The sequence below is a fragment of the Manis javanica genome, chromosome 7 (assembly GCF_040802235.1).
Source record: "Manis javanica isolate MJ-LG chromosome 7, MJ_LKY, whole genome shotgun sequence".
Taxonomy (NCBI): domain Eukaryota; kingdom Metazoa; phylum Chordata; class Mammalia; order Pholidota; family Manidae; genus Manis; species Manis javanica.
In genome coordinates this window covers 126,215,248-126,241,858 of record NC_133162.1, presented here as the reverse complement: position 1 = coordinate 126,241,858, position 26,611 = coordinate 126,215,248, and the positions used below count along the sequence as shown (strand labels likewise).

At 34.3% G+C, this 26,611-nt stretch overlaps 1 protein-coding gene across 5 annotated transcripts in view; it reads left to right on the top strand.

Annotated features, from left to right (window-relative positions):
- WDSUB1 (WD repeat, sterile alpha motif and U-box domain containing 1) overlaps nt 1–26,611 on the top strand; it is a 51,658-nt gene that overhangs the window by 12,499 nt on the left and 12,548 nt on the right. For 4 of the 5 annotated variants that reach the window (XM_017657925.3, XM_036995907.2, XM_017657926.3 and 1 more), the window contains exons 5-10: nt 1,053–1,146; nt 8,411–8,444; nt 9,839–9,879; nt 9,960–10,066; nt 10,754–10,933; nt 18,551–18,691. In XM_017657925.3, the coding sequence (XP_017513414.1) occupies nt 1,053–1,146; nt 8,411–8,444; nt 9,839–9,879; nt 9,960–10,066; nt 10,754–10,933; nt 18,551–18,691 (597 nt within the window). The remainder of the gene's footprint in view (nt 1–1,052; nt 1,147–8,410; nt 8,445–9,838; nt 9,880–9,959; nt 10,067–10,753; nt 10,934–18,550; nt 18,692–26,611) is intronic. The other variant, XM_036995908.2, reaches the window with a different exon arrangement.

The window sequence follows — 26,611 nt, the reverse complement described above, 5'->3', positions numbered from 1 at the left end:
ACTAGATAATATAACCTGTATTTATGCTCACATTCCAAGTTTAATAGGTCTTCATTTGGTTTGCAATTTGTTAATATTTTTGCTTTGATTGTGCCTACTTACTTTTTTTCTTTGTGTGTATATGTGTGCGCACCTACAGATATGTATGTTTCACACAGTGCCTTCAATGCCCAGATCTGCTCTCTCAGATAAAAATTTCTTTTTCTATTTTGAATAGAAATAAAATTGTATTTATTTAAATAAAATAAATATATTTCCTATTTGTTGAAACTTTTACCTGCTCTAATGACTTTTTTTATTTAGTTAAATGCTTGCTATATTAAAAGCCATTAACACATGAAAAATGTTATTTTTAGGTCAGAGAAAATTATACACTTATTTCCTTGTCACCCCAGGCCAACTTCTTAATAATAACTTTTATAGGTTGTCACTCAAATATATTTGATTTGCTTGGTTTACCTTTAAAATAGTTGTGATATGTCTTTTTAGTAATTACAGAAAGCATGAAAAGGATTTTAGTGTTACCATACTTCGTAGGAATATTATATATTGAAATTATAAGATGTATAAATTACCGTTGATAATTTTTTATTTATGGAATGAGAAAATATTTTCTTAATATCAGATTTTAAAACCTGTTTCCTTTTTAGGCAAATGGCAGTTGTAGTAGGGAAAAGAATAAAACTAGAGGAAAAAAATATATATATGTATTTTTAAAATTTTTATTTTATAGTTAAAATTTTTAGATTAGTTTACAGTTTCATTTTTTATATACTTTATAGTTTAAAAATTCTATTTAAAAAATAACTTGATAATTATAACACACACACACTCCATTGAAGCCTTTACCGAGCACACCATTTTCTTTACCCATTACTGAACTTTTGAAACCATTTAATCACTACATTCTAATATGTGAGTTGCATGAGGATTTTTTTCATTTTTGTGTCCTTTGAAGATTATTTACTGAAAAAATAAGTGAAATTGTTTGACTTAAAAATAAATTCTAAGCATGGTTAGCTTGCTAATTTTTCTCACATTGCTATTTGCAGGTTTTGAATTAAAATATAAAAGTACATTGAGTGGGCACAGTGCTCCTGTTCTGGCTTGTGCTTTTTCTCATAATGGACAGATGCTAGTCTCAGGGTAAGTTATTTAGTTTAATTTCCTTAAATCATTTTGATATAAAATAGAACAGACATATAGAAAAGTTCATAAAACATCAGAGAAAGCTTGATAAGTTACTGTGATGCAAACCTGTGCAACTACTACTTAACTCAAGAAATAAGAACTTGTTGGTTCTGTTGCCAGAATCCTTTTCTTCCAGATGCCCTTTTCTGGTGGCAACACTTCAGGTCATATGCAATGTTGCTTTCTTCTTTTAAACTGATTTATACCAAGTCAGACCATGGGAATTATTTTGTGTCTGGCTTCCTTTACTCAACGTGATGTTTGTAGCATTCATTCATAGTAATGCATCTAGCTGTAGTTTGTTGATTGTCTTTGCTGTGTAACATTCCATTGCATGTATATACTGTAATTTATCCATTTTAATGTTGATGAACATGTGGATTGTTTCCAGTATTGGGAGCAATAACGATTCTATGAACGTATCTTTGTCTCTCATTGTACAGATTCATGTTCTGTAGGATACATACATAGGAATGGAGTTGGCATGTCACAGAAGTGTTGTATTTTCACCTTTGGCAGGTAGCACCAAATTGTTTTCCAAGTGCTTGAACACTCCTGTAGCAGTGTTATTTCCTATCATAGCCTATAGTTGGTATTATGGTCTTTTTAATTGTAGCTATTCTGATGGGTAAGGGCTGTTATCTTACTCTGGTTTTAATTTGCATTTTCCTGACACAAGTGAAGTTAAAACCTTTTCAGAAGTTTATTGGCTGTACATATTTCCTCTTCTATAAAGTGCCTGTTCATGTGTCGTGCCTGTTTTTCTTCTGGATTATCTTTTTCTTAGTGATTTGTTGTTGATATGTCTATATCTCTATATATTCTCTCTATATTTCTATATATGAGCCATTATTGGTTAAATGTGTTGTAAATATCTTTCCCTCTTGTGGACTTGCCTTTTCACAGTTTATAATTATAGTTGTAGTCAGCTTCTTCATGTGCTGAGGTCATGAAGATTATTTTCCTGTATTATCTTCTGAAACCTTTATTGCTTTTTCTTTCTCAAATTTGATTTTATGTGTGGTAGGAATCCAGTTTTATTTTTTCCATATGGCTGTCTAGTCATCCCAGCACTGTATATTGAAAACACTATCTTTTCTCCACTGTTTTGCTCTGCTGCTTTGTCAGAAATCACTGACCATATGGGTGTGTGGGTCTGTTTCTCCACTGCTGTTCTGTTCTATTTCTCTGTTTATCTACATTGTTCTAAAACCATTCTGTCTTTCCAAGGCTTTGTATTTTGACTATTCCTGGCTTTTGACATTTCCATATAAATTTTAGAGTTAGTTTGTCAGATTGCCTCCAATTCCCTCCTCTACACACACACACCTGTTTGGATTTTCACTGGGGTTATATTGAGTCTGATAAATTTAGCAAGAATTGATATCTTTATGTATTGAGTCTTCTGATCTATGAATATGGCATATTTCTCCATTGTGTTTTGATTTCTCTCAATAATTGTCTTATATGTAGATTTCTTCATCTTTTATTAGATTTATTTCTAGGCACTTAATTTTTTGTCACTATTAAAAAAATATGGCTAATACAGGGAAATATATGGAACAATAATGGATTTATCTATAAAGATTCTAAACCAACCTTGCATTGTTGGAATAACCAGAGCTTAGGACATACTGTTTTTGTGTATTGCTATAAAGAAGTCAGTTTTAGTCTGTCATTCCTTTGGAAGTAATTCATATCTTTTTTGCAGGCTGTTCACAAAATTTTCTCTGTGGTTTCTGCACATTGACGAATGTGGATTTCGGTTTCTTTTTAGTTTATTTGGAATTCACTGAGCTGGTAATACATAGAATGATATTAACTCATTTAAGGGAAATCCATATTGTCTCTTCATATTTTGCTTCCATCCTTCTTTTTCTTCCCAAAATGTGTATTTAGGGATCCCACTTGTACATTAGTCCTTCTGATTGTAAACTTTATATCTTTTAATTCTCTCTTCTGTATTTGTCATTCTTCTGTTTCTTCTGCTTCATTCTGAATGGTTTCCCCTTTACTGATACTCTCCTCAGCTTGTTCTGATGTGCTGTTAAACTAGTTCATAGATGAATCCTTGAATACAACTATATTATTTTTTGGTTCTAGAATTTCTGTTTGGCTATTTTTTCAGGTCCACTGTATCACTTATGATTCCTAGTTCTCTTTTGAAAATTTAAATCTTGACTTTTATTTTTCAAAGCTGTATTCTGTAAAGCAATTCATTTGGGACACAGTAGCATTTACTTTATATTCTCCTTTTCAATACTTTGGCATATTTTCTCCTTACTGCCATTGGATTTTCTAAAACTTTCCTGTCAAATATCACAGGCCCTAGTATTCAAACCCACATTCACAGCTCTTCACAGCAGCTTTGGCTCCAGCCAAGATATTTAGGCTTAATTCTCCACTGAAAATGTTTTAGACTAAGCCCGATAGTTCTTTAACCCCCATATGATTGATCATTGCCAAATAATTAGCTATTATTTCATCAAAATATGAAAAGTTTATCTTCAGAAAGCATTTATAAGTAATTTCCCTTTGACCTAGAACTGAAATCAGTGGGAGGTTTAAACAAAGTCAGATTTCTTTCTGTTTGGAGGAATAGATTGTGTATTCCACTTTTAAGCAAAGAGGTGAGTTTATAAAATTATATGAAATTCAGCAAATATTTATGGTTCTGTTATGTACCCAACTCCCTGCCAGTTGCAATAGGGCATTTGAAAAGAACTATAAGGCAATGTTTGTGCCCTTGAAGATGTTTTAATTCTCTATCCTAATAGTTAATGTTCATGGTGATAAACTTGATAACACTGCAGGATCCTGACATGCCCTTACCCTCTGAAGCATGGAAGAAATGTTAAGCAATATTCAGTATAATTTTTATGTTAAATTCATTTTATGGCATAATTCCTTGTCAGCTTGTATATATGTGAATCTTAATATTAACTAACATAGTAACTGGAATGTACCTTTACTGGTAATTCTGGATAAATGAGTTTTATGTTATTAAATACTTTTGGATATATGGTTTATTCTAGGTCACATTCAAATATTTTTTCTGGATATTTTTCATTTGTGTGGATAAATATACAGCCAAGTGAATGAGTTGGGAATATAAGCTGGCAAAATACAAACATTTAATTTTTTTAGGAAAACTGAAAGACACGTTTAAACCATACTTGATGAACAGAGAAATAAGTTGATAGATTTCATTTATGAATGAAAGTCATTGGTAAGAACGGACAGATATATATGTTAGGATGAAGATAGTAGAGGGAAAAGGTGAGTAGGATAAAAGGTACATGAATACAAGTGGCTAGATAGGAAACATGAATTGATTTCCCTCTTAGAACTGCTTTTGCTGCATCCCACATGATTTGAGCCTTTGTGTTTCTGTTTTCATTTGTCTCCATGGACTTTTTTATTTCCTCTTTATTAATTGATCCATTGATTATTCAGAAGCATGTTATTTAACGTCCACATTTGTTTTCCAGTTTTTTTTTCTTGTAATTATTGTCATGGTCCAGAAAGATGTTTAATACAACTTAAGTCTTAAATTTATTAAGACTTATTTTGTGACCTAATATGTGATTTATTCTGGAAAAAGTTCATGTGCACTTGAGAAGAATATCTTTTCTGCTGATTTTGGCTGGAATTTCCTATATATATCTGTTAGGCCCATCTGGTCTAATGTGTCTGGGTAATCCATTAATGTAAATGTGGTTCTTCCCCTACTATTGTGTTACTGTCAGTTTCTCCCTTTAGGTCTGTTAGTATTTGCTTTGTATGTTTAGAAACTTCCATGTTGGGTGCATAGATATTTATACTTGTTATATCCTTTTCTTGGACTGATTCCTGTTAGTAATGCTCTTGTCTCTTGTTACTTTCTTTGTTTTGAAGTCTATTTTGTCTGATAGAAGTGTTGCTACCCCTGCTTTTCTCTTGCTTCTGTTTGTGAGGAATATCTTTTTCTGTCCCTTCACTTTTAGTCTAAATGTGTCTTTAGGTCTGAAATGAGTCTCTTGTAGACAACATATAAATGGGTCTTTGTTTTTGCCCATTCAGCCACCCTGTGTCTTTGGTACATTTGTCCATTTACATTTAAGATAATTATGGATAGGTATGTACTTACTGCCATTTTGTTAATTGTTTTCTGGTGTTTTTGTAGTTCCTCTCTTTTCCCTTGCTCTTCCCTTGTGATTTGATGCTTTTCTTTAGGGTTCTGGTTAGATTCTTTTCTCTTTATTTTTTGTGTATATGTTACATAGGCTTTAGGTTTGTGGTTACCATAAGGTTCATATATAGTGTGCAAGCTTGCTGTCTGTATATGTGTGTGTGTGTGTGTGTGTGTATGTATAAACAGGCCATATTAGGTTGATGGTCACTTAATTTTGAACACATTCTAAAAGTACAAATTTTTTATTTTATTCCTTCTCCACATTTTATGTGTATGATGGCACAGTTTACATCTTTTTATTTTGTGTTTTCCTGACTGCTTTTGTGTATAGTTTATTTTACTACTTTTGTCTTTTGAACCTTATACTTGCTTTTAAGTGATTGGTCTAATACCTTTACTGTAGGTTTGTTTTCACTGATGAAAAACAAATTTTTAAACTTTTTAATTTTAAAAAGTCCCTTTAACATATCCTGTATGGCTGGTTTAGTGGTGATGAATTCTTTTAACATTCATTTATCTGGAAAATTTTTCCTCTGTCATTCAATTCTGAATGTTAACTTTGCTAGCTAGAGTATTCTAAGTTGTAGATTTTTCCCTTTCATCACTTTGAATATTTCATGTATGCTTCTGGCTTGTAAAGTTTCTGCTGAAAAATCTGCTGATAGTCTTATGCAGTTTCCCTTGTAGGGGAAACTTGCCTTTCTCTGGCTGTTTTTAAGATTCTCTATCTTTAATCTTTGCCATTGTAAGTACTGTGTGGACCACTACTTGGAATTTTTTATCCAGAGAATTGCTTATCTCTATTTCATTTAGCACTTTTTCTGGCATTTTGTCATGTTCTTTTCTTAGGAACATACTCCACTGCCTCCTCATTTTGTCGGGTGTTCTGTGTTTCTTCCTTTATATTTGATCAGGTGTGGACCTTCTTGGGTTCTTCTTGGTAGGGGCCCTCTGTTCTTCCAGGACCTGGATGTGTGTTTCCTTCCCCAGGTTGGAGAAGTTTTCAGCTATCATTTCTTCGGATATACTTTCTACCCCTTTCTCTCTTCTCCTTCCAGGACCCCTGTAATATGGTTGTTTCATTTGGAGTTGTCGCAGAACTCTTTTAGCATCTTCTCATTTTTAGAAATTATTTTTTCTTTCTGTTCTTTGGCTTGTTTACTTTACACTACCCTATCTTCCAGCTTGCTGATCTGTTTCTCCACCTCTTCTAGCCTGTTACTCGTTCCCTCTATTGTGTTTTTTCATTTTTGTACTTAACATTCTTCAGCTCTGACTGTGTTTTTTTAATATTTTCTCTCTGTTGAAGTCCTCCCTGAGATCATCGATTCTTTGCCCAATACAGAGAGCATCTTTATGACCACTACTTGGAATTTTTTATCCAGAGAATTGCTTATCTCCATTTCATTTAGCACTTTTTCTGGCATTTTGTCATGTTCTTTTCTTAGGAACATACTCCACTGCCTCCTCATTTTGTCGGGTGTTCTGTGTTTCTTCATTTATATTAGATCAGCTGTGACACCTACTCTTGACAAATGGATTTATGTACTAGGCATCCTGTGGTGCACAGAAGTGCAAAACCCCCTTCTCACCAGAGCTCGGTGCTCCAGATGTGTTCTCTGTTGGGGCTGAGCTCGACTACTATTGATGGGCTCTGGGTGGGGCCCATCCTCTGCCTGCCTGGTAGCAGGGTGGATTCCCACTGCTGTGTCTTTGTGTGATGGCTGACATTTCTGCTGGAATGTGCTGTGGGTGGGATTGTCCTTTGCCTCCCTGCCCACATTGGCTGACTACTGCTGGGCTGAGCATGTTGGGAGGGACAGGTCTGTAGGAGAATTCTGGGGCAGAGCCAGTGGAGTAGACGGATTTCAGATCTGGCTTCCGCAAGCATCTGGCCAGTTGGGCTGAGGGAACCTGGAAAAATGTCTACCTGACATTTTTCCTCTGGAGAGAGCTGTCCCAGGCTCCCTCTCCTTCGGCACACTTCCCGAGGCTAACAGAGCTTTTCAGACTCCTGCTTCTGTTTTGGGTCTCAAAGAGATAGAGCATGCCAGTCCTCCGCAAGCAACCAGAGCCTTAGTCCCCTCTAGTGCTCCAGCTCTCCCCAGTGTCCAGCCTATTAATCTTCAGAGCCCACTGCAGTGGGGACTCAACATCCCAGAGCAGTCCCCGGGCCAGGAGCGCCGTGTTCCTGAGCACTTATCCCCTCCCTACTCTGTTTCTTGTCCTCCCACTTGTGGGCTGGGATCGGGGAGGGCTTGGATTCTGATCAGTTGCTCCTCTGGCCCTTTACCCTTCTGAATGTGGTGTTCTTTTCCTCAGTGGTATAGATGGTCTGTTTGGAGTCTTCAGGTGTTGTCAGAATCAGTTGTATTTGATGTAGTTGCTTCCTTGGTGTGTATGTGGGAGGAGGTTATCAAAGTGACCTCCTCTCTTGCCGTCTTCCTCCTCTCAGTCTTATGGAAGTGACCTCAGGATAGGAAGATCTAGCTGCTTTCATTACTCTGCAGCATTCACACACACACACACAAAAAATGTTTTTAATTTTTACACCATTAAAAGAAACCATGTAGAGTCCATATCAACTTTAGAATTATAATTTTCAAAAATGGTGCAATCAAGATATACATATGCACATAGATTAGTAATTAAGGCACAGTTGTATCAGTAAGGAAGAAAAATGCTCTGAAACAAAAACCAAGTAAGTAGCAAGTAATAGCTTTTCCTTCTAGTGGTTTTTCCCTTTGAGTTACTGACTTGATAGAGGACTGCGTCTTGTATGTACCTTACAAATGCTTGTTATATTTATGGCTATACAGTATAAATAGCATATGCTAATATGTAAATTTTAATTTCTGATAAATTCCATGTTTGCATGTATTTTTTAATAAAAGTTCATACATAACAGACTGCATTCTGAATGTATGTATATCAGTATTTCAGCCTTTTCTAAAGTTACCAAAATGATTTAAGAATACTAATTTATAAATGCTATACTTTGTTTTTATAGAAATTTTCACCCATAATTTCCTTTTTCTTTTAAAGATCCGTAGACAAATCTGTCATAGTGTATGACACTGTAAGTATTTCAAAATCCTGTGTATATGATTTACGTAAATTATATTTATTAGGTTACTGAATTTCAAATTTAGTTAAGTAAGATGAAAAAAAATTATATTTTTTTTTTTGCTTAGGGCACCCAAGAATATAACATAAATTTTTAGAAGTGTTAAAATAGTTACACAAGTAAGGTATTGGTTCTGGGAAAAGCCCTTAATATCTCAATAATGATTTTAAGATGGACTGATACTTAATCTGATCAAAGATAGTACAGATTAAAGAGCATCAGTATTTTAAAAAATCACTGTAAATCAATTATTAAACTTTTACATAGGTTTTAGTAACAGTAAAGGATGATTGTTTACCCTATGGTTTTGGGAGCATATAATTGAACGTTAGAGTCCTGGTTGGATTTAGAGTCTAGTATAAGCAAGAATAGGTTATAATGGATTTGGAATAATGGAGATTTTTGGTAGATTTGTGAATAAAAATCCAAGTTGCATGAAGTGAACTTTATATATAGTGAACTTTATATAAAGTGAAGATGTAGTTGATTAAAATATTCTCCAAGAGAAAACGGTATTGAGTGGAGCCTTGTAATGACCAAGTTCATGCTGTAGCTTGGCCAGCAAATGAAATAGAGATGTAAATCATCAGAGTAGGAGGTCAAGCAGGGAGCCTAACTAGGCCTCCCACACAGCTAACGTCACTGAATTCTGGCAGGAAATGGGAATGAATGTTAGAAAAACCAGTAAGTAGTTGACCTATGTTAAAACTGGTAAATGGTTCTGTGTGCATATTCTTGTATATTACACCTCCCATTTTGTAACTCCATACTGAGTTTTCAGATAAATGGAGCCTAAGAACAAATAGACTAGCTGAAGCAGATCCTTAATATTTTGAAATTTTCATGAGATGCTACATGCACAGAAGTAGCTATAACATTACATTTCCTCCATATAAAACATGTATGTGAGTCTCAGGGAAATACATCAATATGCTGAATAGCCAACAAAGTGTATTCAAAATCTAAGTGACTAATTTCTACTCACTTGGTCTGCAGTGGGAACAAGTCAAATGCCATAGCAAAAATACAAATTTTTATTTCGTGTAATAGACATTTAGGTTATCATTAGTAAGTTCAACAAACCAGCAATAGCCAAGAATCTACTATATTAGAAATTTCTAGAAAAATTGGTCAGACTGCGTACAGTGCTAATCATTGAGAAAGGTGAAATAAGTACCTGGTAATATTATTAGAGATGCTATTCTCTATATAAAGTTTCAACTTATATTTGTTACTAATAATATTAAAATATGTATAGCATATAACCGTTTATATCAAAGGAGTCTTTATTAGTAAATTTACTTTTGCCTGAGTAAATATAAAGCTGCTTTTTTTCTTTCTTTCAGAATACTGAAAATATACTTTACACACTGACTGAGCACACCAGGTCTGAATTTAACCTAACTTTGTATTAATATAACTAAAAACTTAGTCTGATCATACATAATAGTTGTTTTTATTAACCAGGTATGTCACAACTTGTGCCTTTGCACCCAATATCCTTTTACTTGCTACTGGTTCAATGGACAAAACAGTGAATATTTGGCAGTTTGATCTGGAAACACCTTGCCAAGGTTAGTAAGGACCAACCTAGTAATGGGATTAACCTGTTTTAATCCCATTTAACTAAAACCAGAAATTCAGTAATTATTTGAGAAATTTTTCCTGTTGCTTTTCTTAATATAAAGTATACATCCAAATTTAATGTAATTTAAAAACAATGTTAGAAAAACCAGTAATTAAGTAGTTGACCTATGTTAAAACTGGTAAATGGTTCTGTGTGCATATTCTTGTACATTACACCTCCCATTTTGTAACTCCATACTGATTTTTCAGATAAATGGAGCCTAAGAACAAATAGACATCAAAGTTTCATTTTGTTGGTTTTATGTTTCTCCTCATCAAGCAATGTTAACACATAATTTAGGAGTTTTATTTTTATCACATCAGAATTAACAAAATAGTGGTGCTGACATACAGACAGTAGAGCAAATAGAATACTTTTTTGCTGATACGAATTTTATATAATAAAAATGGTTTATCTGGAGTAAAAATTATAAAAGTAGTATTTAATTAATATTAAATATTTTAACAATATATAATATGTGACTTTTTGAAATTTCTTAAAAGGCTGTTAAAAGTAAAACAGGTACAAGGAGATTTCATTTACATTTTATATTCAAAGTGAGAATGTTTAGGAAAAAAATAGTTTTTTTTTTGTTATTTCACTTTTTGTTTGTGGGGTTCTTTGTTTCTTTAAGCAAGGATCACAGAAGATCAACCAAAGCAATTTACTGAAGATTGGTCAGAGGATGATGTCTCAATGTGGCTCTGCACACAAGGTTTAAAAGACCTTGTTGATATTTTCAAAATGAATAACATTGATGGAAGAGAACTGTTGAATCTTACAAAAGAAAGTCTGGCTGATGATTTGAAAATTGGTAAGATGAGTTAAAGGAAGTCTTAAAAATGACTTTTAATAATTCTGAGATTGGTTTCCATTACATTAATGATTTCCTCTTAGTATTATATTGCAGTAATTATTCTGGTATGTGTCTTTGTGTACAAGGACAGTATATTTTTACTAGATTATGGAAAAGAAATGTACAGCATTTCTTTAGGTAACTAAAGCAACCATATAACTAATTTTAAAAACTGATACAATTTATAAACATAAAACTCATCCTTTTATAAGAGTATAACAATGCAGTTATTTTTAGTATATTCACAGAGTTGTACAACCATCACTACTGTCTTAATTCCAGAACATTTTTATCACTTCAAAAAGAAACCCATGCCCATTAGCAGCTGCTCATTCCCTTTTCTGCAGCCCTGGGAACCACTAACTGCTTTCTGTCTCTAAGAATTTGCCTATTTTTGACATTTCATGCAAATGCAATCATACAATGTATGGTCTTTTGTGTCTGGTTTCTTTTGCTTTTAGCATGTTTTTATGGTTCATCCATATTACAGTATATGTTAGTACTTCATTTTTTTATCACTGAATAATATTTCATTGAGTGAATCTCACTATTTTGCTTAAACATTCATCAACTGATTGAATCTAAATTCATTTTTTAGGTATTATGGATAATGTTACTGTAAGCATTTGTGTACAAGTTTTGTGTTTCGTGTGGGCATGTGTTTCCAGTTTTCTTGGGTGTATAATTAGTGGAATTGTTGGGCCATATGGTTACTCTGTGCTTACATCTGAGATGCTGCCAAATTATTTTCCAAAGCTGGTATGCTATTTAATATTCTTACCAGCAGTGTATGAGTTTCTCCATATCCTCATCAACACTTTGTTGTTTACCTTATTATTTATAATCATCCTAGTGGTTTCTCTTTGTGGTGTTAATATGCATTTCCCTTATGACTAGAGATGTTGAACATATTTTCATGTGCTTGTCTGGCTGTTTGGATAACTTCTTTGAAGAAATGTCTTTCAAGTCACTGGCCCATTTTAAAAACTGGGTTATTTGGCTTTTATTGTTAATATAAATTTGGATTCTAGATCCTTTTTAGATATATGATTTAAAAATATCTTCTCCCATTTTGTGGATTATCTTTACACTTTCTTGATAGTGTTTTTTGCATGAAAGTTTTAAGTTTGGATGATATCTAGTCTATCTTTTTTTTTTTTTCTGTTGTTGCTTATGGTGTTGAAATCACATCTAAGAAGCCGAAATCCAGGTCTCAAGGATTTATGCTTTTCTTCTGTGACTTTTATAAATTTAGCTCTTACATTTAAGTGTGTGATCAGTTGATTTAATTTTTCTGTATGATGTGAAGTAAAGGTTCAGTTTCATTCTTTCAGAAGCAGATAATTTGTTGAAAAAACTGTTCTTTCCATGTAATTATCTTGGCCCCCTTGTTAAAAATCAGTTGACCACAAATGTGAGGGTTTATTTCTAGACTCTCAATTCTATTTCTTTGACATATTTATCTATCCTTATGCTAGTATCACACACTTTTAATAATTGTAGCTTGGTAGTAAGTTTTGAAATTGATGAGTGTGTGTCCTCCATCTTTGTTTTTTCAAGATTGGTTTTGCTACCCTGGATCTTTTGCATTTCCATGTGAACTTCAGGATAATTTGCAAAAAGCCGTCTGATTTTTCTAGGGATTGTATTGAATCTGGATCAATTTGGAGATTATTGTCATCTTAACAGTCATTTTCCAACCCACAAGCACAGGGTGTTTTTCTGTTTCTTCAGGTCTTCTTAATTTATTTCAACAATGCTTTGTAATTTTCAGTGCACACGTTATTTTTTCTTAAGTGTATACAATTCAGTGGTTATTAGTATATTCATAGAGTATTCATTCATAGAGTTGTAGAACCATACCACTATCTAATTTCAGATCATTTTTATCCCTCAAAAGAGCTCCATTCTTCCTGTCAGTCTCTGTGAATCACTACTGTACTGTCTGTCTCTTTGGATATACCTGTTTTGGACATTTCTTATGAGTGGAATCATACAGTACGTGGCCTTTTGTATCTGATTTCTTTTATTCAACATAATGCTCTCATGGTTCATTAATGTTTTTATATGTATATGTACTCCATTACTTTTTATGGCTGAATAATATTCCATCTTATGGCTCTACTACATTTTGTTTATCCATTCATCAGTTGATGGACATTTGTGTTGTTTCTACTTTTTGGCTACTATTAATAATGCTGCTGTGAATATATATGTATTGGTTTTTGTGTGAATATGTTTTAATATATCTTTGGTATATAATGAGAAGTAGGATAACTATTTAACATTTTGAGGAACTGCCAGACTTTTCCAAAACAGCTGTACCATTTTACATTTCCATGAGGTTTCCAATTTCTTCACCTCTTTGTCAATACTTGTTATTTCTTATCTTCTTAATTATAGCCATCTTAGTAGATGTTAAATGGTATTTCATTGTGGTTTCAGTTTGCATTTGCCTGATAATATGGAGCATCTTCTCAAGTGCTTTATTTGTCGTCTTCAGAGAAATGTCTGTTTGGATCCCTGCCCTTTTTAAATCGGTTTGTCTTTTTATTGTTGAGTTGTAAGAGTTGTTTATGTATCGCGGATGCTAGGTCCTCAGACTTAGTGTCATGCTCTAATAAACATAATGACCATACACTGTTATCAATATGGTATTAAAATCCTAATTAATTAGAAAGCTGGATATAAGCTAGGAAATAGGATATCCATAGTGAGATTTATTGTTAATGAAGAGTCAAGTAACAAAAAAGTGTTACAGAAAACCATTTAAAGGATAGTACTATTCTTTCCTTAGATAGTAAATATAGTATATGAACCTGTTTAAATCTCTTGGAAGCTTACGGTCTTTGAAGAAGTTAATAGAATGATCATGTTGTGAAAATACTTAGGATCAGATGGTTTTGTACTCAGGCCTACTATAAAAGCTATTTTTATATCTCTGATAACTTATTTCCTTTATAATTTACTCTTTCTTCCTGAAAGTAAGTCAGAGTGTAGGGTTTTTTTTTTTGTTTGTGTTTTGTTTTAAGTTCTGGTGAACTTAACATCATTAGTTCATTTCTTGTTACTCTCTCACAGTAAATCTCACCAGAACTTTGTCACACAGAAGCACCTGACAGTGTATAATGATTTCAACAAAGAATATTTGAAAACATAAGGGAAGCATATTAAAACAATAAATAGGAATAGGATTCTATTCTGATAGCCCAATAAATAGGAAATTATAGCAGAACTCAATTAATGGCCTGAAATAGTTTTTGAAGGATGAGGCTCTAGTTTAGTAGTTAGTCATTTTAAAGGTCAGTGAAATAAGTTTTGGAACTATCAGGCCAAAGCCAAAATTGAAATATAATTTAAATAAGTTCCACTGTGGTCTAATAGATTAATTAGGAAAATCATTGGAGGCAACAGTGTTGCACATTCTCTCATAAATAATGAATCTGCTTTGTATTTGTATTAAAGATTAGAACATTAACAAACAGAATAAATTAGTAAATAGACCAGGATGTTCATTTTTTCATATCATTTTAAAGTATTTTAAAGTTTTTGCAAAATTGTAAAGGAGCTAGAGGCTAACTTTAGTCTTCTCCAAGTGCTTCTTCAAGCTACAGTGAATATTATTAGTCTTGATTTTTAAGAAAAAGTAGACTCTTCCTCCAAACAGTAAATTGGAGTAATAGAGAATTGAAATTGAGTCTAGAAAAAAAATGCATTAAGAGGCAAACATGTGTATATGATAATGAATTTTACTCTTTAAATTCATGACCATCTTACTTGTATTTGCTTTTTTGGACTGTTAAAATCGTTCCTATGTCAATATGAATAAACATGTTTTTAATATTTTATGGAAGATTAATATTTGACACTTAAAAATATTTTTAAGGAATTAGGAACTCTAGCAAATCTTTTTTCAGTGAACCTTTTTTTTTGAATATACAATAGAGGAGCCTACTGTAGACTTGACTATTCTTTAACCTAGGATAATAGTCCTTTTCTAGGATTATGTAAATGAAACTAAGGGTACAATAGACATACGGTTTTAGGTAGGAAATAACTTCTTGTATCTAGTACTACATTTGCATAAGGAATGTCCAGAGATTACAAGAACAAAAGATTCTTGACATTGAGAGATATGTCTTAAGGTATTGTGAATCTATGAATATGCGAACCCTACCATTGCATTTAATACCTCATTCAAAAGGCATTAAATATGAAAGGTAAAGAGCAAGAAAGTTTTTCTTAGATGTGATACTAAGCAGGAAGTAAGTCCACTAACTAGCTATGGTCTTTTCATCTGCACACTGGCCTCATTTTATATCTGGGCCTCAATTGCAAAGTGATACCTATCTTGGAGTTTTGAATTGCTGTACATGATATAATGGTGGAAACTTTGACAGATGCCAAGGAACTATTGTTTATCATGTCCGATCTTATATTCATACAATCATCAGTGATAGATTTCTAATTAGGAATGAGCATTTTTCAAAGGATTCCCTCTTTCTTCTGCTTTTCTTTCCCAAAAAAAAAACATAAAAGCACAAGACATTTTTATCATCTGCTAATTTAAAAATTAAAATAACAAATTATTACGTCAAATGCTTTTTCAGTCAACTCTCTTAACATCCTCAGATGTTGAAAGTTTCATGTTTCGATTCCTAGTAATAGAGTTGACCCTTGAACAGAATGGAGGTTCAGGGCATCAACCCTCCCCCTGCCTCCCACACAGTAAAAAATCCAAGTATAACTTTTGACTCCCCCAAAACTTAACCTCTAAAAGCCTACTAGTGATCAGAGCCTTACCAATTATATAAAGTCAACACATCTTTTTGATGTTTCATGTAGTATATACTGTATTCTTAAAGTAAGCTAGAGAAAACAATGTTTTTTAAAATTGTTGTAAATCTCAAAAATGTTTTTCAGTATTATTATTGAAAAAAAATCTGTAAATGGCCCTGTGCAATTCAATCCGTGTTGTTCAAGAGTCATCTATACTTCCTTATGTAGATTTTCGTTGTTGCTTAACTACATATATTAAGTAATAGAACATTTACCTTTTCTTTTTCTTTATACACAATTAAAATGTAGCAGTCCATTCAAATATAGTTATGGTGAGCCTACGTACTGACTTGCGAGTGGAGTGGGCATAACCCTTCCACTTCAGCTGCTGCTCTTTAACCGGTCCATCCATTTCCAGTGAGTACTTTTTAGGCATGTTGGTGTCGTCTTTCCTCTGGCCCGTCAGGTGTCCTGTGCTTTCCACACACGTCAACTGCCAGTCTATGGCTGTTGGTGGTTTTTCCTTACCCCCTTACTTTGTGGGGTTCATGAGGATATACTGCAACTTTGTTTTGTTGGAAATGCTGTCTGGAGATCTGATTGTGCTAAGTGCTCTGTTTTCCTGTGGAGAGTCAGAGAAATTAAACTATACTGCTTCTGACACCATCTTTTCCAAATTCTTTTACAATCTCTAATGTAGTACCTATAGTCATGTTTCCCTTTTCTTTCCTAATAGTTTTTTTTGTCATTTTCTCTTGCTTATTCTAGTCAGAAGTTTTTCTTTAATAAAATTTATTTATATAGAAAGTAGTTTCTTAGTTTTTTCCCCAAGAAACCAAGCTTTGGTTCTGTTCTCTCTCAGGGCAGTGGAGAAGTGACTCACTGACCACCCCAATGAGCTCTGATTGTTAGTTCAAGCCCGTAATGCTGTCTTGTTTTCCTGTCTCCAGCTGATGCTCGCATTGCTGCTATGGCAGTGATCTTAAATGGCACATTGGGGAGAGTGGAGGGTACACAGTGGGGAGAGTGTCCTCCGTTCCTGTCTGTCTCTGCTGTAAGATGTCACGTGCCATCCCCATTTCTGGAACCCAGTTACCTCTGTTTCCTCAGGGGTTTTCAGAGTTTTGTACTTTTGATGGTTATTTTTGTATAGACTCAATCCTCAATCTTAGTATTTCAAGGGTAAGGAGATGGGGAAGAGGGTACAGAAACTGGTCATCTTACTAAGAACCAGATGCCTTTTGACAGTTGTAATAAAGATGGCCATATATTGCCCATTACCCATACTGAAGTTTTCCTGGCCCTCAGGTGGTAAGGGTTCTTTGTTTCTGAACATTTAAGTAAAGTCACTCCCAAACCCCAATCACAGAGGGAGATGTTTGTTTCTGGCAAAGCTCCATGGATATGATTTGGTAGGTGCTTCCCTGAGAGTAAAGCAATCTGACTCCATTTAAAAATGGTTAAAATTGGACAAGGATGACCCAACTTTTTCTTCTTTGGGGTATTTTGAAATCTACTATAAATATTATAAACATTCTATAAATATTAGCACACATGTATAATATTTTGGCAGGGTACTATATATTTTTGAGAATAATACGTGCTTCTGTATCATTCTCATGCATTCTTTATTCCTTTAAAGGAGGGATGGCTATGGTCTAATAGTAAACATGTTGTAGTACTTTTTAAAAATTGTTTAAAAAAATCCTCAATTTGGTTTCAGAAATTACATAGAAAAGCAGTGAAGCAGTTCCTAAGAGGCAAGCAGCTGCAAGGTTGACTTGTTACACTAGATATTGGTCGGTGAGTCCAGATAGATTTTAACAGTTTATTATTCATGGCACAGCAGAAAGCATGAGCTTCATGTTCAAACACTGGTTTCTTTTTCCCTGTAAGTTTTGTGGGGGCAGTTTGTTTTTGCACCTAAGCCCATGAAATCCTCCATCTTAAAAGGGAACTCTTAGCAAACTAGCCCAAGAGGAAGACGTTATGTTTGTACTTGTCAGGTAATAAATATGCCTTCTGACTGGGAGGAAGACACTGTCCAGCTGTGAAGAATGTTTGCAGGAATATCCTTGAAAAGACAAAAGGTGTCATAAGATGTCTATAAACACTATGAACAGTTACCTCCCAAGAAAAAGAAAGTTAATTTGACTTTTTATGAGAACTATGAGGCATTCTTTTCAATCCACCCCACCTCCGAACACCTCCACCTGAAGTAGAACGGTCAGCTAATTCTAAAAATGTAAACAGCTAACAACAGTAAACTTCCTAAAATTAATTATACTTGTTGAAATAAAAAGATAATTTTTAAAACAAGATAAAAGTAAAAATACAAATGAATGAAATGTGTGTATATTCTTGGACAAACAGAAGAGCGTTATTTGTGATTGTGTTTCATATGAATATCAGCAAATTATCCAGTTTCATAAAGTTTAAAAATACAAGATGGAATTTTACATTACTCAACTGAACATTTTAAAAAATGACTTTTAGGAAATTTCTCGTCTAAATACAGTAACCAATAATCATGAGCATTTTCAGGTTTTGTGTAGTAGTGTTTGGTAATAATGAAGTTCTAGAGTAACTTGCAGAATCTAAGGTTGTTTATAATAAGCTCTATTAGTTACTGATTCATTTTAACCACACAGTATTCTATACTATAATTTATAAAGAAAAGAATTCCATGTGGTAAAACAGTATGTCTGAAGATTTTTGGTTGTAGTAAATAATCTTTCCCTATTTGCATTAAGGTACCAGTACTTCTCCAGCCCTAATAGAATAATTTCTTTTCAGAATCTCTAGGGGTGCGTAGTAAAGTGCTGAGGAAGATTGAAGAGCTTAGGACAAAGTTGAAAACTCTTTCTTCTGGAATTCCTGATGAATTTATATGTCCAATAACTAGGGAGCTTATGAAAGATCCTGTCATTGCATCAGGTATGTGTGATGTTCTAAGTTGCAGGGCATATTATGTGCTAAATGAATAAATAATGTATATAGTTCATGGAAGTATCTTTAAATGTGGAAAATTTTCAAAATTCTGTTTTATTTCTCATTTCTTTTTTTTTTCTTTTGCAAAATGCATTAGGTCTGAGATGAACTATTGAACTTTGTATATTTCTTAATAAAAATGGAATGGAGTAGGTTTGGATAAGATCAGAGATAAAGGGAATAAGTTTACAAGCTTAAACTTGTGAAACATATTTAGTTACTAGAATGTAAAGTCAAAATACTGTTTTTTAAGAGAGACTGTTGAGATCTTTTTTTTTGTCTATCATGCATTTAAACAGCCTTACAGAAATAAGAATTTAAATATTATGAAGTTGCATCATTACACATAAATTTCTAACCTTTATTAATAAATACAGACATACATACTTCACATGATTGTGACCAGTGAATCCAGTTTTCTTATTTTTATGTAAAAGTTTATATACATTTCTGAATATTGACTTATTAAAGTTATTAAACGTATTGAATGTAGACTAAGTTATTAAATACATTTGATAACTTTATTGTGGCTCTGCTACATTTTGGTGTACTTACTACATTTGGTGTACATTTGTGGTCCTTACTACTCTTCGGTGTATGTATGCTACATTTATAAATCTTCATATTGTTAATAGCATTGCATGGATATCTTAGTACTCCTTTCTTTCTGTTGCTACCATTATGAAGGGTTATTTTCATGTCATATGTGCCCCAAAGCAGAATTAACCAACCAGAATAGTTTATGAATGTAAGAAAGAACAGTTTTAGTAGTTTTTATTAGATTTGCTATTAGATCATTTTCTAGAAAAAAATGTTTGGAGTGCCCCCAGCAATATGTTTTAAGTATCTGGTTTTCCATAGTTTATAATCATTGCATTTTATAACTATTTTGTGATTTTAGTAGTTTCTTGAAACTGTATTCCTAACATTGCCTAGGGAGACAAAGACAATACATTTTCTACATGATAGTTTGCTATTTAAATATGCTTGAATATGAAATATTTATTCATCTTTTTTTGATAATTATCTGAGAGACTTAAATACTGACCTTATAAATTGTGTCCACATTGTTAGTGGAACTAATCATATAGAGTCTTACCTTGTTCCTATCATTTAATGTATCATTGATGTATATTATGTAGGTTTCAGATACACAATATAAAAAGATACTACAGTAATATTCTCTATTCTGTACTTTCATCCCTGTGACTAATTCATATTATAATTGAGATTTTGTGCCTCTTTGTCCTCTTCACCTCTTTCACCTACCCTCTACTCCTTCCCCCATGGTAACCACCAGTCTTTTCTCTCTGAGTTGTTTCTGTTTGTTTGTTTGTTTGTTTTTTATTCCACATATAAGTGAAATTATGTGGTATTTCACTTTGGCTTATTTTACTTAGCATAATACCATCTGGGTCCATCGTATTGTTGGAAGATTTCATTCATGACTGAGTAATATTCCATTGTGTATACATAGCACATCTATCCATCCATTTACCAACTTTGTTCGCTTCCATATCTTGGCTACTGTAGATAATATGGCATTTAACATAAGAATGCATATATCTTTTCAAATCAGTGGTTTTGTTTTCTTTGGGTAAATTCCCAGAAGTAGAATTACTGGGTCAGATGGTATTTCTATTTTAAGTTTTTTGAAAAACCTCCACACTGCTTTGCACAGTGGCTGGACCAGTTTGCATTCCCACCAGACGCGTGGGAGAACTAACTCCCTTTTCTCCACATCCTCTTGTTATTGACATGTTAACAAACTAACAAGCCAACACTTGTTATTTCTTGTCTTTTGGATAGTACCCTTTCTGACTGATGTGACGTGATATCTAATTATGGTTTTTATTTGCATTTCCCCAATGATTAGTGATGTGGAGCATTTTTTTCATGTGTCTGTTGGCAATTTCTATGTCTTTTTCAGAAAAATGTCTGTTGAGGTCCTCTGCCCATTTTTTAATTGAGTTATTTTTTGATGTTGAGTTGTCTGAGTTCTTAATATATTTTGGATATTAGCCCCTTATCAGGTACAAATCAAATATATTCTCCCATGTAGTAGGTTGCCTTTTTGTTTTGTTGATGGTTTCCTTTGCTATGCAGAAGCTTTTAGTTTGCTGTAGTTCTACTTCTTTATTTTTCTTTTGTTTCTCTTGCCTGGGGATATCTACCCATAAAAAATTACTCATGCTGATGTTCAAGGAATTCTTGTCTGTGTTTTCTTCTGAGAGTTTTATGGTTTCATGCCTTTCATTTAGGTCTTTAATCCATTTTGAGTTTACTTTTATGTATGGTCTCAGACAGTGATCATTCTCTTGCATGTGGGTGTCCAGATTTCTCAATACCAATTATTTAACAGACTGCCCTTCCCCTATTATATATTTTGCCCCCTTTGTCATTTATTACTTGACCATAAGCATGTGGGTTTATTTCTGGGCTCTCTATTCCGTTCTGTTGATTCATATGTCTGTTCTGTGCCAGTACCGTACTGTTTTAATCACTGTTGCTTTATAGGATAGCTTGAAATCAGTGATATCCCCAGCTTTGTTCTTCTTTCTCAGGATTACTTTCAGCTATTATGGGTCTTTTGTTATTCTGTATAAATTTTAGGATTATTGCTCTAGTTCAGTGAAAAATGCATTGGTATTGTTTAGGGATTGCAGTGAATATGTTGCTTTGGGCATTATGGACATCTTGAAGATATTCTAACAATCTGAGCATGGAATATTTTTCCATTTATTTTTGTTGTCTTCAATTTATTCTTATAGTCTTCAGAGTACAGGTCTTTCATGTCCTTTTTTCTCTCTTTATCTTTAATCTTTGCCATTTTAATGACTATGTGTCTTGGTGTGGACCTTCTAGGGTTCATCTTGCTAGAGGCTCTCTGTTCTTCCAGGACCTGGATGTCTGTTCCCTTTCTCAAGTTGGGAAAGTTTTTAGCTATCGTTTCTTCAAATAGACTTTCTACCCTCTCCGTCTCTTCTCTGGGAGCCCTTATAAGGTGCATTTTGTTTCATTTGGAGTTGTCACACAGCTCTAGTATCTTCTCATTTTTAGAAATTCTATTTTCTCTCTGTTCCTTGGATTGATTACTTTCCATTACCCTGTCTTCCAGCTTGTTGGTCCATTCCTATGCCTCCTCTAGCCTGCTATTCATTCCCTCTATTGTATTTTTCATTTTGGTTGTTTACCAAAATCTTCAGCTCTGACTGGTTCTTTTTTATATTTTCTATCTCCTTGTTGAAGTGCCCCCTGAGATTGTCAGTTATTTTCCCCAGTTCAGTGAGCATCTTTATGACCATTACCTTGAATTATTTATCCAGAGGATTGCTTATCTCCATTTCACTTACCACTTTTTTCTGGTGTTTTGTCTTGTTCTTTTGTTGGGAACATATTCCTCTGCCTCCTCATTTTGTCAGGTTCTCTGTGTATCTTCCTTTGTATTAGATAGACTATGTTTCTTGGTCTTGAAAGTAGTGGCTTTATGCAGTAGATGTCCTATGATGTCCAGAAGTGCAAAATCCCGTTCTGGTGCTCTAGGTGTGTATTCCCTCTGTGGCTCTGTGCACTCTACTGTTGTCGCTGAGCCATGACTGCTGTTGGTGGACTGTGGGTTAGGTCAGCACTCCACCTTCTTGCCAGAAATGTCCAGTTACTCCTCCTGTGCCTCATTGTGCAACATTGGGGCAATTTAATGCCTGTGCTGCTCAATGCAACATGCTGTGTCCAGAGCACTCAGCCTGGCTGCCAGCAGTGGCCAGTGTGAGTACTGCTGGGAATGGGTGTGTTGGGTGGGGCAGGCCTGCAAGGGAGTTCTGGGACAGAGTAAGGAGGGTAGAATGGAGAATATCATAACTGGCTCCTGGAAGTGTCTGCCCAGCTGGGCTGAGGCAGGGATGGAAAAAGTTTCTTCTAGCCCTTTCCTCTCTGGGGAGACTTCCTTCAGTCCCCTGTCCATCTGGCACACTTCTCAAAGTTAGTAAATCCTTCAAACTACTCTTTCTGTGTTGGGTCTCAAAATGGTCGACTGGGACATTGGTCCTTCGTGAGTAGAGACTCAGCCCCCACAGTCCCTCTAGTTCTCCCTGACATGAAGCCCCATTAATTTTCAAAGCGCAGTGCTATGGAGACTTGTCCTTCTAGAGCAGATTCCCAGGGCCCTGTGTGTCAAGATGTTCATATCCTCCCAGCTCCCTCTTCCCTCCTCCTCTCTTGCTTGTGAGTTGGGATGGGGGAAGGGCTTGACTCCTGGTGTATCGCAGCTCATTCCCTTTACCCTTCTCAGTGTGGTCTCTTTTTCACCAGGTGTGGAAAGTCTGTTCTGCACGTCTGTAGGTCACTTTCACAGTTAGGATGTAGTTACTTCCTCAGGGTAAAGATGGGAGGAGGTTATCACAGTGACTTCCTACACCGCCATCTTCCTCCACCTCTCCTTGTTAGTATCATTTTTATTTATTTGATTGTTTGCTCTGAAGTTTTGTAGGAAGAATCATTTTTCATTTACACAACTATAACCATTTCCTTCCAATTAAAAAAAAATCCTTAGCTCTCTTACATTTGGAACTTTGTATTTTCTCTGAGATATGACTAAACCAATAACATGTGTTTGTACTTCTTACAAATATCCTATATTAATTGTAAAATGATATACCCTCCTTGTGTAAAATATTTCAACCAATGCAAAGATATATAAAGTGAGTCGTTTCATTTACTTGGTTCTAAGTCCCAAGTCCCAAGGGTAAGAACTAATACCAGTTCAGCATATAATTCTAGATACTTTTCTGTGTGTATTCTTAAATGTCACATGTTTAATACCAATAGAATCAAGGTATTTTAATGAAACTGGGTTTTTATACTCTGTCCTGTTTTGTGTGTATATATATATATATGTTTTGTGTGTGTGTATATATATATATATATATGTTTTGTGCGTGTATATATATATTTTTTTTTAAATGACATGTCCATGGATGTTTGTTGTTTGTAAGTATGTAATCATCCCTAAATGCTGCTTTACTTTTTCATGAGTTAGTTCCCTGGAAAAGAAGGCATCATATTATCTACTTCATTCTTTTTTTTTTTTTTTTTTTAATCTACTTTATTCTTTACAAAGGCCACCAAATATTCAAGTGTATCTGTGTCCTATGATTTATTTCATTCCCTGTTGATTTTTTTTAATTAGAAACTGCATCAGTAAACATTGCATAAATTGATCCTTGCAGTCTTAATGTGAATATTTCTGTAGGATAAATTACCTAAAGGTGAAATTACCTAAGAATAATGACAAATTATCCTTTCAACAATATATGAAATCCCTATTTCCCACATCCTTGCCTATACTAGGTATTGGCAATCTTTTATTCTTTCTCACCCTAATATGTGGAAAGTAATCTCACTTTGCATTTCTTTATATAATACTGGGTTTGAGCACTTGTTTGTTTTTTATAATTTTCTTTGACTTTTTATTCATAAGCACTTAATTCAAGTTTAGTTCCTTTATTTTTAGTTTTTTATATTTAAAAAGAAATACACTTACGGGGGATAGTATGGCCTAGTTGGTGAGCACATGCACTGAAGAACCAGACTGCCTGGGTCTACATATGTTTTGTTACTAATTAGCTGAGTTACCTTGTGGGAAGCTACATAACCTCTCTGGGTCTCATTTTCTTCATGTTCAAAATGGAATACTAGTACTTGATTCATGGGATTCTTGTAAGGATTAAATGAGTTGATCATACGAGGCACTTAAAAGAGCATGTGCACATAATGAACACTCAGTAATGTCAGCTCTTTTTATTTCAGGCATTGAAATTTTCTACAGCCATGAGCATATTTTTGGGTTTGGTATGTTATCTCAGGACCCTTTTTTGCAACTGAAAGAAACTCAACTTGAATTAGGTTCAGCAGAAATGACAATTAAGTTATTAAAAGTTATTGTGAGTCTCGGGAGTAACTGGTACTGGAGACTTGAGTGTTTGTTTATTCAATCAGTCAAGACACAATTCCAAACCCACAAGGACTCTTTCTGTTCCCTTTTTATATCTACATCCATCACCTGCCTGCTTTCTTCCCACCTCCACCCTTAATCTGTCTCTATTTGTAACAGTTTGTCATTTCAAAAGAGTTATATGAATGGAACCATACAGTAAATAAGCCTTTGGGCTTAGCTTTTATCCCTTAGTATAATCCTGGGAGAGTCACCACTTACTTTAGCCTTCTGTGTTAACTTTCTGTTAGAGGTGTTCCCTATAGAAAATGACCACTTATCATTATTTTTTTATTAGTCGTTGTCTTTGATAAAATTTCTTCATATTGTGATTGACACATGTGGGCTAATTCATGCCAGCATGTTTCCAATTCTGCTTTCTTCTACTTTCCTTTTCCCCATTCTTTCTTGAATCTTTCTGAATTGATCATATGTCTGTTTTGGCTTATTTCTTGTGGTGTTTTGAAAGGGCTATACCTTGTAACTATTGAATCAACTCCCTCAGAAAAGTTTCCAAGATCTGTGTCTGCCTCTATTTCAGCACCTTTACACATTCATCCATCCTTTGAAATTATAAAGGCAACAGGTGCTTGGTGAAAATAAGCAATACAGAGATATATTTTGAAGATGTAGACTCTTCTGTAATCTGGTGTATCCTTCAGATATTTTTCTATTTATTTTTTTTTAATTGGAGACACTCATTTAATTTAAAAATTTGATTGAAGATTAGCATAAAAATGCATACTCCTGTCCATCATTTGAGTTAACCTTAGGAAAGAAACTGAGGTGGACAGGTGTGTTTTTTCCATACAGTTTGTTTTGTATCTAGACTCTATTCTTGGACACTTAACCTCCTTTTTAGCTCTCTATACATTCACCCTCCTATTACATTTTGGCTCCTCACTCATCCAGGCATATGGATGCAGAGGGAATTTCTGATGGTCTAGAGCAGTGGTTCTCAGCATATTTCCTGGGCCAGCAGCATTAGCAACACCAGGGAATTTTGTTAGAAATGCAAATTCTCAGGTGCTGTCCACTCTTTGCTGAATCAGAAACTCTTGGGGTGGGGCCCAGGGCTTTGTGTTTAGCAGGTTCTCCAGATGATCCTGATCTTGCGGTCCTCAACCTTGCTGCATGCTGGAATCACCTGGGGAGCTTTGCTAACTACTGATGATTGGGTCCCACCTCCAAAGATGCTTGTTTTTTGTTGTTTTTTTCATTATTGAAGTATCATTGATACACAATCTTAGGATGGTTTCACATAAACAACACAGTGGTTTCAACTTCTGCCCATATTATCAAGTCCTCACCCCCTCTACTTCAGTCACTGTCCATAAGCATAGTAAGATGCTATAGAGTCACTATTTGTCATCTCTGTGATATACTGCCTTCCCCTTGACCTACCTTTATTTTGATTGCAAATTAGAGTGCCCCATAATCCCCTTCTCTCTCTCCACCCATCCTCCTCAACTCCTCCCCTTGGGTAACTACTAGTCCCTCCTCAGATTCTGTGAGTGTGTTCCTTCAGTTTTGCTTGCTTTTTATACTCCACAAATAAGTGAAGTCATTTGGTATTTGTCTTTCCCTGCCTGGCTTATTTCACTGAGCATAATACCCTCCAGCTCCATCCATGTTGGTGCAAATGGTATGACTTCTTTTTTATGGCTGAATAATATTCCATTGTGTGTATGTACAACATCTTCTTTATGTATTCATCTGTTGATGGACACTTAGGTTGCTTCTATATCTTGACTATTGTAAATAGTGCAGTGATAAACAGGGATGCATATGTCTTTTTGAATCAGGGATCTTGTTTTCTTTGGGTAAATTCCTAGGAGTGGAATTACTGGGTCAAAGGTTATTTCTATTAGTTTTTT